General features: G+C 40.9%; 1 protein-coding gene across 1 annotated transcript; it reads right to left on the bottom strand.

Annotated features, from left to right (window-relative positions):
* Positions 1 to 1,867: 1,867 nt before the first annotated feature.
* si:dkey-166k12.1 (solute carrier family 22 member 13) lies at positions 1,868 to 10,329 on the bottom strand. Its single transcript, XM_042507149.1, has 10 exons — positions 9,939 to 10,329; positions 9,330 to 9,433; positions 8,661 to 8,815; positions 8,037 to 8,205; positions 7,753 to 7,867; positions 3,876 to 3,982; positions 3,532 to 3,743; positions 3,351 to 3,459; positions 2,287 to 2,499; positions 1,868 to 2,138 (listed from the first exon to the last, which is right to left on the bottom strand). Exons 1-10 carry the CDS (start codon positions 10,275 to 10,277, stop codon positions 2,036 to 2,038), a joined length of 1,626 nt encoding a protein of 541 aa, XP_042363083.1. The 5' UTR covers positions 10,278 to 10,329; the 3' UTR covers positions 1,868 to 2,035.
* Between the last annotated feature and the right edge of the window lie 4,308 nt (positions 10,330 to 14,637).

The raw sequence follows: 14,637 nt of genomic DNA, 5'->3' as shown, positions 1-14,637 counted from the left end.
AGGCAGTTACTTGTTCATTACAGCATTAAGATTTAACAAAGGTATTCCACAAACAGTCCACAGACATGGTAAACTTTTGTACAAGATTATTATAGACTCTATACTCTCTAGTATAGAGAGTGGTTTTATTACATGCACAAAATGTAAGAAATATATTAGTCCTGAAAAATATGAAGTTTTAACAGTATCGGCTCAACAGGACTACATGTCCTGCATTAGAGAGGAAGCAGCAGTCTGCGAATATCTCCTTGTCTTTTAATCTTTCACATAAGCACAGAGTCAGAAATTTGATTTCTGAGTTGATGACCGTAGATTTATATATGTACTATTTAAAGTTTGTATGATTAGAAGAAAATGGAAAAGTTGTGGAATCTGCAAATAGTAATTTACAGGCCTGAGGAAGTTTTGAAGAACTAAATTTACTCTCAAAATTTTGAAAAGCCATGGAAAACCTATATAATAAAGCATGAGGTGTTCAATGAGAATCCGAAATTTGAAATTCTTATTTCTGGTCATTTTTAATGAAAACATGCCTTTGCTGTGGGTTTGGAAGTCAGGCTTTCTTTAAAAAAAAGAAGAAAAAAAAGTCAAAATTCTTTCAATAAAAATTGCCAAATATTCTAAAGAACACATGCCTTCCAGATTTGCAGGAATAGCAGTAAATAAAAACAAATTCCATCCAATTAAAATTGTATGCCCCTCCCCTAAAGCTAAAATATTGAACATTGAAGTCCTTCCTCAGTGCTTAAAAAATATTTGACATGCCTCCCCATTTTTGGATATTTATAGGTAAAAGTGTGTCTGAACCCTGATTAACGCCACCTAAGAAATGTTCCTACCAGTACAATTTGCCCCTGTGAATATTACCAGATCAGTTGCCGTCCCTTCTTTCACACATGAGAAGATGCATTTGACAGATGAAACCAGAATGGTCTCCAGTCCTGCTCCACTACAGGGTTCAGTGTTAAATGTTGTGCCTCATGTGAACGTCTCCCAGCTCACTGCACAGATCCAGAGCCACACCAATGTGACATCAGGAAACGCACAGGCCCTCAAGCTGGCCGTCAGCATCGACACCTCACATCGATTTATTTTTCACAGACATGGGGTCTATTATGCACCAGCCTGGGTTAACTGGGAGTTTTTTTGTTTTTTTTTTTAAGATTATTTATCGACTTATTGCCTTTAATGGACAGGACAGTTTGAGTGTGTGTGTGTGTGTGTGTGTGTGTGTGTGTGTGTCCACTGAGCCACCAGGTGCCCCCAGTATTGGTTTTTAAGGGCCGATACCTATTATCAGAATTTAATGAGACCAATAAAAATGAAAATCTTTTTCTCAAAATTTAAAGTTTTGAATATATCAACCTCCAACACAAAACTTTGTTTAAATGCCTTTAGCAAATGTTTCAAGGGAAAAAAGGTAACACCTTTTTCCTCATGAAAGTTGTTTTTTGAAAGCCTTGCACCTTCGCGAAGTGCTTATAACTATCCTTTTTGAACTTTAGCAAATGTTTAATCAAAATGCTACCCTTTAAGTCAAGTGAAATTTTAAATTAAAATGATTTATTAAAAATAGCTTGTGGTTTTACAAAGTAAAAGTTCCTCCCATATTGACACTTTCTTTAAACTTTTTGATTAATTAATTGTATGAGTGATCATTAAAATAAAACTGCCAATGCAGATAAATTGCAAAATGCCAAATATCAGCCCCAATAATCAGCCAGGCTGATAATCTGTCGACCCCATAAAGATATAAACGTTTGAGAAATGCACAAGATTGTAAAGGACGACTGTTCCCTGCATCTGACGAAACAGTCAGCACATCTTAATGACTGCTTTGTGTGTGTGTGTGTGTGTGTGTGTGTGTGTGTGCGCGCGTGTTTGTACACTTGCATGTTAGTTTGTGTTTGCATAGTGCTCTTAATCAGATCCTAAGGGACATAATGCATAGAGGATGTTATGTTAAGGCCTGTATCTGCAGGTAACAAAGTTGAGGCTGTATAATATGTGAATGTGTGCAGCCTCATACACACACTTAGGCTTGGTTTGCCAGACATTGTAGTTCCTGCTCCTCTGTGCTGCTGGCTGATTGACTCACATCCTCAGACATCTCGGGGCTCTCCTTGCCGGTAGGCGACCTGCACAAGACAAAACACAAAGAACACACTGAGCTGTTTGCAGAGGTTTGGGTCTTCACATATGAGCAAACAGGGCAGTGAGATCCTGTTCAGGGTTAACAGCAAGGACACATTAACTGCATAGTGACCAATATTCACACAATAGTACCTCATGTCCCAGCTCTCTGTGTCCTCCACCGTGTCAGGCAGAGGTCTGTCGGCCGTTTCGGGCAGTGCCAGGGCCAGGACAGCACCAAGCAGGGGGGAGGTACCGAAGATGAGCAGAGGGGTAGAGGGGCTTTGGTTGTGAAGCATGTTTATAATGGGAGCTAACACACCGCCCATCCTTGCAAACATACAGGATACACCTATTCCTGTTTGCCTGGGGGTACACAAGATGAGAAAAAAGTTGTGCCAGTGTATTTTCTTCACTTCTAGAGACGTTTCACCAATTCAGTATCTGACCAATCTTTGACCTATCTGACCTACCTTTTGTTCATGGCTTATGATGTTGAGTAATGGCCAAAATTCTGTTTTTACAGAACATTATGATGTCACAGTTAAGTTGGCTTTTGACTTCTCGAATATATGATATCATCATGTCATCATCTTATCCTATTAGTGAAATTGTGTCATAATTTGCTCAATTCTTGAGTTATGGCCAAAAGCATGTTTTGTGAGGTCAAGTCAAGTCAGGTCAATTTTATTTATAAAGCCCATTATTACAAAACATGGTTTGCCTTAGAAGGCTTTACAGCATATGGCATCCCTTTGTCGTAGTGACCTTAACTTTTGACTGTCTACCACTAAGTTCGAATCAGTTTATTCAAAGTGGATGTTTCTGCCAAATTTGTCAAAATTCCCTCAAGTACTTTTTGAGGCATTGCATTCACAAGAATGTGACAGAGGAGGTCCTAGTGACCTTGACCTTTGACCACCAAATCTAGTCTATAATATAGAGAATAAGATAGAAGAGGTCACAGTTAGCTTGACCTTAAAGCACCAAATCTTATCAGTTCATTGTTGAGTGGATGTTTGTGCCAAATCTGAAGAAATTTCTTCAAGGTGTTCCTGAGATGTGGCATTTTCGAGAATGAGATAGACAGACAACCCTAAAACATATGCCTCTGGCCTCTGGCTATGGCTGTTACCAGTGCGGAGGCACAAAAATCACTTTGGGATTATGTGTGTATGAGAAAAGTTATTAAAACTGTACAGACAAATATGTCTTACCGAAGCACAGTGGGGAATATCTCAGCAGTGTACACATAGATTACAGCAAAGGACGCTGTTATCCCAAACTTCCCTACCATGGCAAGAGCAGTCAGAACACTGGGATGATCTATGGACAGAGAGCAGGGACATGAGTTATTAAAGGTTCCTGTCAGAAAACAACACACAGTGTCTGTCCTACCTGCAGGGACAGCCAGCATGAGCAGACAGGCCAGCCCTCCAACAGCCAGAAATCCGCTCTGGGAGAGTCGGCGACTGAAGGGCAGGACAAGCAAGACAAGAGACCGAGCCGGGATCTCAACCACCCCGAACACAAACTGGGTCAAGTAAAGGTTAGTCCCTAACCTAGACACACCCAGAGAGAGGCCGTAATACACCAGCACATTGACAAACCTGCGGTGCGTAGAAGGACAGATAGAAGACAATGGAATATGGAATTGGATTTGTATTTAATGAAAATAAAAAAGATATACATCCAAATTGCATGCACACACACACACATACACACACACTAACTCAATTTACCAGATGTAGAATAAGATGATAGCCCTCTTCCTCATCTGAGGCGTTCGTACGAGATCCACTGCTGAATAACTTCGCTTCTCTTCAGCCAAAATCCGACACTTCTTCACCTGGACACACGTAAAGCAAAACCTTTAAAAGACAAGGCCGGTAATGTTCAACATTATTTTTATCAAATCCAATGAAAAGATGCCAGTTGGCCAGACAGAGGGGCACCAATCCTCTCATCTAACAGGCACAGTTAATAGTAAGAATTTCATGGACTCAGGGAAGATGGAAAGTATTGAGACATGGACTTACACCTTGTACAACCCCACTTCCAAAAAAGGACTGTCTGAAATGCAAATAAAAAAAGAATGCAATGATTTGTAAATCCTTTTAGACCTATTTTCAGTTTAATACAGACAAAGCAATAGGGGGTTGGAGCCTATCCCAGCTGTTATTGGGCGAGAGGTGGGGTACACCCTGGACAGGTCGCCAGACTATTGCAGGGCACATATAGACAGACAACCAGTCACACTAACATGCACACCTGCGGCAATTAAGAGTCACCACTTATCCTGACATGCATGTCTTTGAACTGTGGAACATGGGGAGAATATGCAAACTCTGCACAGAAGGGCACCCCAAGGTCTGAACTTTGCCCCAACCTTGATTTGAACCAGGGAGCCTCTTGCTGTGAGGCGTCACTGCTAACCAGGACACTAAGTAAGTATTTGGGAACTGAGGACACTAAATGGTGATGCTGTCAAGTGAAATTTTTGACTATTCTGTATGAAATTGACTGTTATGCTTGGTATACAACTTCAGTTACTCAGCAGTCTGGAGTGTTCTTTGGTGTATTTGCATTTCATAATGCTCCATACATGTTGATTGGGAGTCAGGTCTAGTAGCTGCACTTTCTTACTACGAAGCCACACCCTAAAAAAAAAGTCGTCTGGATGGAAGCATACGTTTCATCAAAGACCATATATACCTCTCAGCATTCATTCACAGATATGAAGTCACCCATGATGCCATGGACACCAACAGATTTACAAATCGTTGTATTCAGTTTTTATTTACATTTTATACAACATCACAACTTTTTTGGAATTGGGGATATATGTTCTGGTCTTTTTAGGGTTTGTAATAACAATATAGTTACAACGCGAAAATTTGAAAGAAATTGGCATTCAACCAACCTCGGAGAGTCCCGTTTAGTCTGGTTGGATAGTCTTAAAATGTATAAGAAGGCCCTCCGCCATGCCAGAGCGAACTATTACTCATCATTAAATGAGGAAAATAAAAACAATCCCAGGTTTCTTTTCAACACTGTAGCCAGGCTGACTCAGAGTCACAGCTCCATAGAGCCTTGTATTCCTTCGGCCCTAAGCAGTGATGACTTTATGATTTTCTTTAATGATAAAATTATAACTATTCGAGATAGAATCCATCACCTCTTGCCCTTAACTGACCTGACCCCAGACTCAGGTAGCTTGGATATGGCAGCAAGACCTGGAATTTATTTGGACCGTTTTTCCCCCACTGACCTTTGCCGACTCTATACTTTGATTTCTGCAACTAAGCCATCAACATGCCTGCTAGACCCCATCCCAACTAGGCTACTTAAAGAAGCTTTACCATTATTAGACAACTCTTTATTAGATATAATCAATGCGTCTTTATTAATGGGCTATGTACCACAGTCCTTTAAAGTAGCTGTCATTAAACCTCTTTTAAAGAAGCCCACTCTCGATCCTGAGATTTTAGCTAACTATAGACCAATATCTAATCTCCCTTTTATTTCTAAAATCCTTGAGAAAATAGTTGCCCATCAACTCTGTGATTTTCTCCAAGATAGTTATTAGTTATATTAGTTATATAATAGTTTATTCGAGGACTTTCAGTCATGCTTTAGACTTCATCATAGTACAGAGACGGCACTAGTAAAAATTAATAACGACTTATTGATTGCTTCTGATTCAGGTCTGGTCTCTGTTTTAATCCTTTTTGATTTCAGTGCCGCATTTGACACCATTGACCATCAAATCTTGCTGCACAGACTGGAACAGTTAATTGGCCTGAAAGGAACAGCACTAACCTGGTTTAAATCTTACTTATCAGATCGTTCCCAATTTGTTCACATCAATGATCAATCCTCCGCGCATACTAAGGTCTGCTCAAGATTTATCTTTTGCCTCCCATATAAAACAAACTTCAAGGACTGCTTTCTTTCACTTGCATAACATCGCAAAAATTAGATATATCCTATCCCAGACAGATGCTAAAAAATTAGTACATGCATTTGTCACCTCTAGGCTGGATTACTGTAATTCCCTATTATTTGGTTGCCCCAACAAATCACTTAGGTCTCTCCAACGTTCTCCTGTTTTAGCTTCGTTGCACTGGCTTCCTGTAAAATCCAGAATTGAATTTAAAATCCTCCTCCTTACTTACAAAACTCTGAGTGGTTAGGCTCCATCCAATCTGCCACAGCTCATAGTTCCTTACCAACCCTCAAGATCACTGCGCTCTGAAAAGGATTACTTGTGGTTCCCAAAGTTTCCAAATGTAGGATAGGAACCAGAGCCTTCAGCTACCATGCTCCTCTCCTATGGAACCATCTTCCAGTTTCGGTTAAGGAGGCAGGCACCGTTTCCACTTTTAAGGGTAGACTTAAGACCTTCCTCTTTGATAAAGTTTATAATTAGGGCTGGCTCAGGTTGCCCGGACCAGCCCATAGTTAGGCTGACATAGGTTTAACCTGCCGGGGGACTTTCTATAGGGGTCAGAGAGCAGTGGGGACTAACACTGCTCTCTGACCTTTCTATTTAAGCCATAATAGCAGTTTAGTGACCCTAGTTTTGTTAGTGTGTATATTCCTGGAGCACAAGTTTCTTGTGCTCAGTTGAAATCCCTGTACGAGTGACGGGGAGGAGGGAGAGGTGGCAGAGCTTTCGGCCCAATCCGGCGGGGGTGGTTTTGAGTCCATTCAGACCTGCCACTCTGGCTCTGCTTCCTCTCTCTGTCTTTCTTTTCTATTACTGCTCTCTGGCATTCATATTTAGGTTGTAATTGCTGATCAGTGACTCTAGGATCCTCATTGAGTGCTTATCCTTTTTACTGCTCACCACCTTGGGTCTGTTGAACTGCACTATGCTAAACACGTTGCCTCTCCGGAGCATTCCTGCTCCCTTGTTTCCTAGCTTTCCTGGATCCTGGCCGCAACCCTGGCTGTGCCTGATCGTGGTGATATCTGTGCTGGTGCTGTGACTCTGCCTTTGGTTGTGCTCGTGCTGTGGCTGCACTGATACTGTACCCCCAGCTCGCCCTGATCGTGGTCTTGGTCCTGGTTGTGCCGATGCCGTGATAATGCCTTTGGACACCTCCCTATCAATATATGAATGAGGCTCTTATCAACACCCACAATATCATCATAGAGTGCATTTCACACCTATTGTTATTGTAATATGACATCCACTATTGCTGTGCCTCTGTCCCCCCCCTCTCCCCCTCTCTCTTTCTCTTTCCTTTTTGCCACAATTGTATTTCATTTGTTATTTATGACATCTATTGCACGTTTGGGGATCCCTCATCATCCTCTGCCGCTCTCCCTGAGCCCCCCCCCCCCAGTTACAAGGGTTCTTTTTCGGGAGTTTTTCCTTGGGTGATGTGAGGGTCTAAGGGCAGAGGGATGTCATACACTGTAAAGCCCTCTGAGGCAAACCATGTTTTGTGATAATGGGCTCTATAAATAAAATTGACTTGACATCATCTTTATCTTTTAGTAAAACGTTTAGTCGTCAACATTTTGTACTGCATGGAGCAGGAAAAAAATACATCACAATGGCGTAGTTAGCATGAAAGTGTAGTGTGAGTCAAATGTAAAGAAACACACTTGTACAGCAGGAGGTAAGACCCGGCCATTAACAAGTGCTGCCTTGCGGAGTAATGCAATGGCTTCCTCCCTCCTGTCATTAGCCAACAACCACCTGGCAGACTGAGGGAGCACCCTGGCAGGAGATAAAGAGGGCAGACAGGGGGAGGAGGCGAGAGGCAGGGCCAGAGATTAGGGCAGTGGAGGACCACCATGAGAACCACAAAGAGGACATCATGTACTCTTGTGACAGAAAGATATATGAATATGCAGTGGATCTTATGTTCAGATGTTGGATTTCTCACCAGATGTAGAAGATGAGCAGGAAACCCGGGGCAGAGATAGCTAGCTGCAACTTCCTCCAGTCACGGATCAAGTAGGCTACGCCTGCTAGTAGCATGTAGCCCAAACCAAATGCATAGTCTGTGAAGATACCGGCTAACATGCGCCTCTTGGTGCATGTCCACTCAGTGCCTTGGGAGGAGAGGAGAGGAGAGGAGAGGAGAGTACACAAGGGAAAAGCAGAGGAGGAAACAGGAGGAGAGAGGAGGAAACAAGGGGAGAAGAGAGGGGAAAAAGAGGGAAGAGGAGGTGAGAGGAGAGGAAACAGAAGGAGAGGAAGTGAGAGGAGAGGAAACAGGAGGAGACGAGGTGAGAGGAGAGGAAAGTAAACGTAAGTGGGGGAGAGGAGAGGAAACAAGGGGAGAAGAGAATAAACAGGAGGAGAGGATAGGACACAAGGGAAGAGGAGGTGAGAGGAGTGGAGAGATGGAGAGGAGAGGAAACAGGAGGAGAGGTAAGTAAACAAGAGGAGGTGAGGAGAGGAAAGGAGAGGACAGGAGAGAGGAGAAGGCTAAACTGAGGAGGTGGTGTGGATCTTTAAGGACAGAGTGGAAAGGCTCTGATGAGTATCTGCGTGTGGTTAGTACCGAGGACGAAGGCGTTGATGATGACTCCGGATATGGTGGTGCCAACTATGAAGCGCAGAATCACATAGATGGGGAAGTTAGGAGCAAAAGCCACTGCCACTCCGAACACAGTCTGCAGTGCGATGGACAACAGCAGGACGAGTCGCCGGCCGTACCTTGCACAGGGAGAGGAGGGGACATGAGTCTGTACGTGCATGAATGAGTGTACTGTAACAGGGTGAAACTAAGATATATACACGGCAGGGTTAGTGTGTGGAAACTGCTACATTCTGCCAACACTTTTAAGGGATAGTTCCGATTTTCTGAGTTTGGGTTGTATATGGTACTTATCCAGAGACAAAATATCACATGCAGTAGATGTCAATCAGCTCGCCCACAGTTTGGAGAAGCACGCTGCAATCTGACACTCAAGCTAAGCAATATGCTGCTGCAGAGATGTCAGCAACAAAACACATTTGAGCCACCTAAAAAAATCTATATCAGTTTTGGAACTTCCCCACTCCGGCTCTGAATGACTTCACCAGTGCAAGATTTCAGCAGCTGTATCCAGAATATTTTAGCTTCACTTAAGCATGGTGGAGTTAAGTGGGGGTGCATTGTCCGTCTTTGTAGACAGTCTGCGGTCAGAGACCACAGACCTCCAGGTTCAGAGAGAGCAGCTGAGCCTACCTGTCAGCCATGGCTCCAAACAGCACAGATCCCACCAACAGGCCAAGCATGTAGATAGATGATCCGAGACTGTTGAGTCCAGCTCTGTCACACACCAGGTCCCACTGGCAGAGTCAAAAACAAGGCATTGAGAAGACGGTTTAAGATTCATTTTATCAAACTTGTCACTTTTAAGTTGCAACAACTTCACAAAATCAGGGTCAGCATCAGGGTGAGGCCGACTCGACTTGGACCGAAAGCTGTTCCTCTCCAAAGCCTTCTTCTGGCTAATGTCCACTTGTAGGAGAATAAACTGGATGAGATCTGATTGAGGCTCACTCAAGTCTACCTTGTACCTTGTAAATACAGCTAACTTTTAAGTTCAATTAACAATTAGATACAAAGTAAACATAAATTAAGATTAATAGTTATATTTACTTCACTTTTTCAAGGCAATATATTTCCAGGATTATTTTAAGTAAGATCAACTCGTTAGATTTTACAGTGCAGTGAAATAACTGATTCTACCTGTTTCCATGCAGGTGCGCACATTAGCATGGGAATAATTGTAGTTTCACACTTGTAATTTCTGATTAAACAGATCACGTGCACACCAGCACCCCTCAGTACCTCAGTGACCGTTGTACTCTGGAAAGTCTCTTTGCTGTACACCCATCCATGGGCACACAGTACGCGCTCGGTCCGGTTTCCCTGCAGCGGGACATCGAAGAAGGAGCAGGAGGAATGAGAGATGCTGAAGTTCAGGCTGATCGTACCCGGGAAGAAGGAGTGATTCCCGGCCACTGAGCTAGAGCTGTCCCGGCAGTAATGGCGCGGCGAGGATCCAGTGAAGATGCTCACCATCATGTGGAAGGCGAGGAAGATCTGGGGCAGACAGATCCATACGTACAAGATTTTCTGATATTTGCCGAATCCTCCGATGGCAGAAAGGATCTGATCGAAATCCATTTTGGAAAAAGAAGGTCAATTTGGAGATTTGCGTTATTCTAAAAAAAAGGAGGCTGGCTGACTTTAAACACAAAACACATAAATGAGAGGGGCGGTGGAGGGCTGTGGTGCTGTTCAGAGGGGAAGACACATCAGTTACCATGTGCCACTGTGGTCAGTCCAGCTGTAGTCCACCACCATGACTGGTCCTCAGCAGCGCGCTGCAAGCGGCGCATCTATTCTCTCCAGACCAGGGTCCACACAGGTTCTCCTCAGTGCTCCATTATCTCCAACAAATTCCCCCAGAAAAAAACAACTATCAGCTCAATGCATGAAAAATCAAATAGAGAATTGTCTTTTTTGAATTAGTTAAGATATAAGAAAGTGAAAAACTGCTGTTTAGATGCAGATATGTGCGCGTTTCTGGAGTAATGTATCGTTACTGACTGTACAATTCAGGGCTGGGAAGTCCAATAAAAGACGCTCCAGCGCAATATCCCAACGCACCGCTGCCGCGCTGTCATCCTACAGGCGGAAAAATGAATCACATCGCCTTTTCCTCATGAAAATCATGTTATCATCAATTGCACGCACTGCCATTCATCTTGTCGAGTAACAATTCTCAACAACAGCCCATTGTTTATCTGTTTTGATGTGCATCAGATCAACCCCGAGATACAACCTGCTCAGAGGATCTGTGCTGCCATCTGCTGCTGGGACATTGCACTACAGTTATCAGTGAAGCTTCACAGTCTGTCCGGTAAGGTCAGAGCTTTATTTGTACAGAACATTCTATACAACAGGGCTATTCAAAGTGCTTTACAGAGCAATAAAATATAAAACATAATATAACACAATAAAAAATAACTGTCAGCTTTACCCTGAGGTCTTTTAATAGCCAGGCGTGATGGCCTGACCCAATAAAGGATACAGATAAAATATAAAACATAATAAGGGACACATTTGATAATAGTGCAGAGTAAATATATATATATATTGTATATAAAAGATCAAATAATTACTTTATTTAAAAAAAAATAGAAATCACCATTAAAAATAGCAAAAGAAGAAAGATAAAAAAAAGAGGTGCAAAGATAAAAAAAAAAAAGATTGTCACTGACAAGCAATGGTGTAATGCAAAAGGTAATAATACTTTGTTACAGTACTTAAGTATTTTTGGTAGTGTCTGTACATTTTGTTGATATATATATATATATATATATATATATATATATATATATATATATATATATATACAGATATATAATTCTGGCTTTTTTTTACTTTTACTCCACTCCATTTCCTAAATAAAATGACGAATTTTACTCCACTCCATTTCCCCTAAACATTTCAGTTACTTACTTCAAAATAGGGAAGGAAGGGAGGAGGGACAGACAGACAGATGAATGAAGGAATAAAAGGGAAGGGAAAACTGAATATTGTTTTTAAATCCTTAAGTTGTTAAAAAAGAGAGCTAGTTTTTCTTCAAGTGTATGCTTCATTTTTAAGTTGGTGTATGTTATGAAGAAATTAACTTCATAATTTTTAAAAGTCAGTCTGCTTGCTTTTTTTTTTTAATGACCAGCATTCCTTACTTTTCATTCATTGTACTTTTTGTCTGTGGAGCAGCTCCAGACTTTATACATGATGACATCACAAGTTTGAGACTTCCCTCTCTGGTTCTTGGTTTTGAGAGAGAGCAGCTCGTGTTCACAAATATTGAGCTATATTCAACTTTCCTCAACCATAGAAATAACATACCATCGAAATAATTATATTTACATGGTGTTCCTCTTTAAGCTTCTTTTCTAATATAGGGTGTAATATATTTTACATGAAACATGCTTTTGTTTTAGTTTTTTGGGGGTTATAACAAAAACAAACTGACTTGAACTGACTACACTATATAATGGTAATACCTTAAATGTGGCTAGAATTTACAGTTGGAGTCAGCTGAGTAACTGTGTGCAGGGGACCTTTAAAATCCACAAAACAGGAAAATGCAGCAATTTCAGTTCATTTTCATTTATAAAGCCTATTATCACAAATCACAATTTGCCTCAGAGGGTTTTACAGCATACGACATCCCTCTGTCCTTAAAAAAATAAACCAACTGGAGGAAAAAAATAGAAGGGTAGAAACATCAGGAAGAGCGACTGAGGATCCTCTTCCAGGACGGACAGATGTACAATAGCTGTCGTAAAAGACAAGATTACAGTAGCATATGACAAAATGATACAATAGAAGACAAAGACAAGAATTAATAAATGTACTTGATGATAGCATGTAAGCAAGCATGCAAGCTAATATACACTCAACAAAATGTGAACACATTTATTCTGGCTCCCATTTTTTACAAGATTTTTAATGCACTCAATAAATATATTTCTAGTTAATTTTGATAAAATCCACGTTAGTGAGCATGGACAAGCATATCAAGATGCTGATTAAACAGCATCATTACTGCACAGGTGTGCTTTGGGATGGAGACAATAAAAAGCCACTGTAAAACGTGCATTTTTTCACAACACAATGCCACAGATAATGTTGTTATATTCGCTAACCTGCTGCAAACTTGCCCTATGTCTTCTCCCCATTGCCAGGCGGCCAGCTTTGCATAGGTATGTATGAAATATCTATTTTCTTGACAACTTGCCTAACTTTGTGTTGCATGGCCTGTCTGTGTTTTAGTGCATACAAACATATTGTCAGCCTGTAACTGCATCTTATAACATTTTATTTAGGGTCTATGTTATGACTCTTGTATTTTATCTCTACCTCTATCTATTTCTGTTTCTTGTTGCTGTTGCTGATCTGCATGTCTGCATGTTATGCTTAGCTGTGTGTTGCTGCTTCATGCTAGGTACATGGCTGTTTGTTTAAGAAAGCTATATGTTGTCGCTTCAAGTTGCGCGCATGGCTATTTGTGCTAAAAAGCTACATGTTGCTTTAGACTGCATGCATGGAATTGTGCTAAAAGGCTACATGTTGTTGTTTTAGACTGGGTGCATGTCTATTTGTGCTAAAAAGGTGTATATATTGTTGATTTATGTTGCATGCATGGCTGTTTGTGCTAAAAAGCTATATGTTGTTGCTTCATGCTACGTGCATGGCTATTTGTTGTAGAAAGCTACATGTTGTTGCTTCATGTTCCATGCATGGCTTTTTTACTAAAAAGCTATATGTTGTTGCTTTATGCTGCGTGCATGGCTGTTTGTGCTAAAAAGCTATACATTGTTGCTTTATGTTGCATGGCTGTTTGTGCTAAGCTGCTATATGTCCTTTCTGTAGGATTGTTTGATTCTGTTGTTCTACTGTTTCTTGTTGCTTGGCATGGCTTGTGTTCTGTCTAAGACGTTCCTGTTTGTGTAGCTCTGCTGTCTTTATGGTGTCCTGCTGCCAAAATGTGAATTTGATCATTTTACAGGTTTCAAAACATCTTGCCAAAGAACTACAGTTGGAAATTTGCCAGATGGCTAACACTGGCACATTTACAGAAATGTTGATTAATGTGTTTTCCTTATAAAATAAATGGAAAGAGTGTGCCCTCTGACTGCAGGAATGTTCACCAGAGCTGTTGTCTGAGAACTGAATGTTCATTTCACCACCATAATACATCTTCAATGTTGATTCCGTGAATTTGGCAGTACACCCAACCAGCCTCCCAACCACAAAGGTCAGCTACAGTGACTAACTGCAGGTCAAGATGCCGGTGAGGACAACGAGCATACAGATGAGCTAACAATTATTTTAATTATTATTATAAAATCAAATTATTATAATTTATAACAAATTTGCAATCAAATTTTGAGAGAAATACATCTATTGGGTGCATGAAAAAAGTCTTATATCTTGAACTTGTAAAAATGGGAGCAAAACCAGTGTTGAATTTAGATTTTCGCTTAGTATAATAATAATTACTATAAAAATTCTCCTTATGTTTTAGTAACCACAGTATGTGACTGCTGAGTGCATACGCCATTAATGTGGAACGATGGAATACACTGACTAGGCTTTATTGATTTTTTTTTTTTTTTTTTTAGAATGGGAAGGGAAAAAAGGGTTGGGGGGATTTTTAAAACACTTTATAGCAGTTTTTTTTTATAAAAGGAAAACAACAGGATAAGTCATATTTAAATCAAGAAGACAAGGACTGTATTTTAAAAGAAAAGACAGTACATAAAAGAATAACAGCTATGGTATTAATGCTAAAATGAACCCATCACACCCCCTCCCTAAAAAACAAAACAAAAACATGACATTAGGGAACCGAATCAGTACTTTTCACTCGTCTTCACTGCTGTCTTGAGTGAGGTACAAGGATGAGTGACAGCTGAAGGGCAGGTCTGTTGGTCTCTCATGTACTGTAGGACCAGGTTCC

This window comes from Plectropomus leopardus, chromosome 18, assembly GCF_008729295.1.
Source record: "Plectropomus leopardus isolate mb chromosome 18, YSFRI_Pleo_2.0, whole genome shotgun sequence".
In the NCBI taxonomy this organism is placed as follows: Eukaryota; Metazoa; Chordata; class Actinopteri; order Perciformes; family Serranidae; genus Plectropomus; species Plectropomus leopardus.
This window is presented reverse-complemented; position numbering and strand designations above follow the sequence as displayed.